The 1,691-nt window shown below is 48.4% G+C and overlaps 1 protein-coding gene across 1 annotated transcript; it reads right to left on the minus strand.

The window, feature by feature from the left end:
- Nucleotides 1–506: 506 nt before the first annotated feature.
- BJ212DRAFT_1414658 (uncharacterized protein) lies at nucleotides 507–1,344 on the minus strand. The gene has a single exon (XM_041337539.1). It carries the CDS (start codon nucleotides 1,136–1,138, stop codon nucleotides 848–850), a length of 291 nt encoding a protein of 96 aa, XP_041185022.1. The 5' UTR covers nucleotides 1,139–1,344; the 3' UTR covers nucleotides 507–847.
- Nucleotides 1,345–1,691: the final 347 nt, after the last annotated feature.

The following is a 1,691-nucleotide window of genomic DNA, read 5'->3' on the forward strand; positions in this document are numbered from 1 at the left end:
CAGTGGCTTCTTTAAATCCCCGGTAGTTGTCAAGTAGATATGACGTTGGAAGCAGCGATGATATAGACTGCACATCTTTCTGATACTGTGGAAGTAAATAATTTCCTTTCGAGGCTGCTTTTTAACGAGAGCCTTCTCGCCGGAATGAAAGGATTCAGCGAGTGCCCCACGCATAAAATGATTCCACTAATATAACTATTGGTACACTTTCGAAATGCACAGCCGACATGTTGTAAAATGATATCGACGGGTGCTATTGGGGTACCATGCGTCTATTGTAGGAAAGTGAGGTATGGCATAATTTGTCTCGCCACCCGAAGTGTCGATTTCTGACCTCGACGTTTGAGACGAGCGGCCTCAGAGCGACGATATCATCAAGGTATTTCATTATGTAGTCTTACATAATGCAGACCCACGAGCTAGCGGCATCGAAAGTACGCTATGCTCAGTATGATACCTCACGATGTACAATTTGTCACCCGTACCATCTGCGGATCCACCCACGGATCCACCCGCACCCGTGATACTCTGACCCGCGTAAGGGTGCGGGTAGTAGGCCGTCAAAGTTCCATCTACCAGCGGATTGGGTACGGGTGCCACCCGGGTTCGCCCATTTTCTAACTACACGGATGTAAGACCACTCGATAGCAACATGGAATCAATGTTCCAAGTCCCATCTTCGTTTGCATTATGATCTATCCTCTGTCGCTGCAGGCACTACTACTAATCCCTCATCTGCAGTTCTGCGAAGTCGAATGATCTCCCTTCTAAAACCTCCTTCCCATCCACATCCTAGTCCGAGGCAAAATCTGTCCATCATTTTTTCTGCATTACGAATACCTTCAAGTCAAGCAAACTCAGCATCATGATCAATATCACCAAGTGAAATTGATTCGGGACCTTTGAGATTGTCACTGGAGACTGCTGCAAGTGGAGGAACAAGTGAAAAGTAAGTTTCGAGTTGCTTGGCAACCTCTGTATTGATGCCTGGAAGTTTGGTCGTACGCATGTGAGCATGGTGGCGTCGTGTTGGCTTGCCGTCAGCAATATTCTTAAAGGCGGACATGACAGCGAAGGTTAGCGCGAACCTTGCCGAGTGTCTTGAGTATGCTGACAGAGAGATTGCAGTCCTTGACATGCGAGTGTGGCCAACCTCCAGACTTAGTAGCCACTGTAGAGAGTTTAAAGTACCTCAAATCACACTATCATACACTGAACTGATGCTGTATACTATTTAGTACATCCTCCCAGTTCTGAGTTCTGCCTGGCAGTGCCAGTTCTGCCCTGCTACGTGGCAGAATAACAGAGTTTGGCCCACAATACTAGATGCATTACTAACCGCTCAAAGCCGCTTATGCATCTGTCTTCGTGAATCTTAGGCGTCCCATTTGCGATGGTTCAGTCAGTCAGTCTTCCCTCTCTTGTTTCTCGCGATGTCATTCGCGGTCCCCTGGAGTTGGAGTTCGCATTGACCCCTGCGCGTGCTATGGCACAAATCACTCAGGCTACTGCCACCGGTGCCGCAGATAGGTTTTTCTTTAGATAACTCGTTCTTGCCACCGCAGCCCAAATCGGGTGGATTAGCTCAAGCCAGACTTCGTCGCCACGATAGGTCGGTTCCGCAAAACGTAAAACCTAGTTACAAATATGCCGTGGGGCGAGCTACAACCCGCAGTTTATGCGACCCGACG

The sequence above is a fragment of the Suillus subaureus genome, assembly GCF_016647635.1.
Source record: "Suillus subaureus strain MN1 chromosome Unknown BJ212scaffold_425, whole genome shotgun sequence".
Classification (NCBI taxonomy): Eukaryota; Fungi; Basidiomycota; class Agaricomycetes; order Boletales; family Suillaceae; genus Suillus; species Suillus subaureus.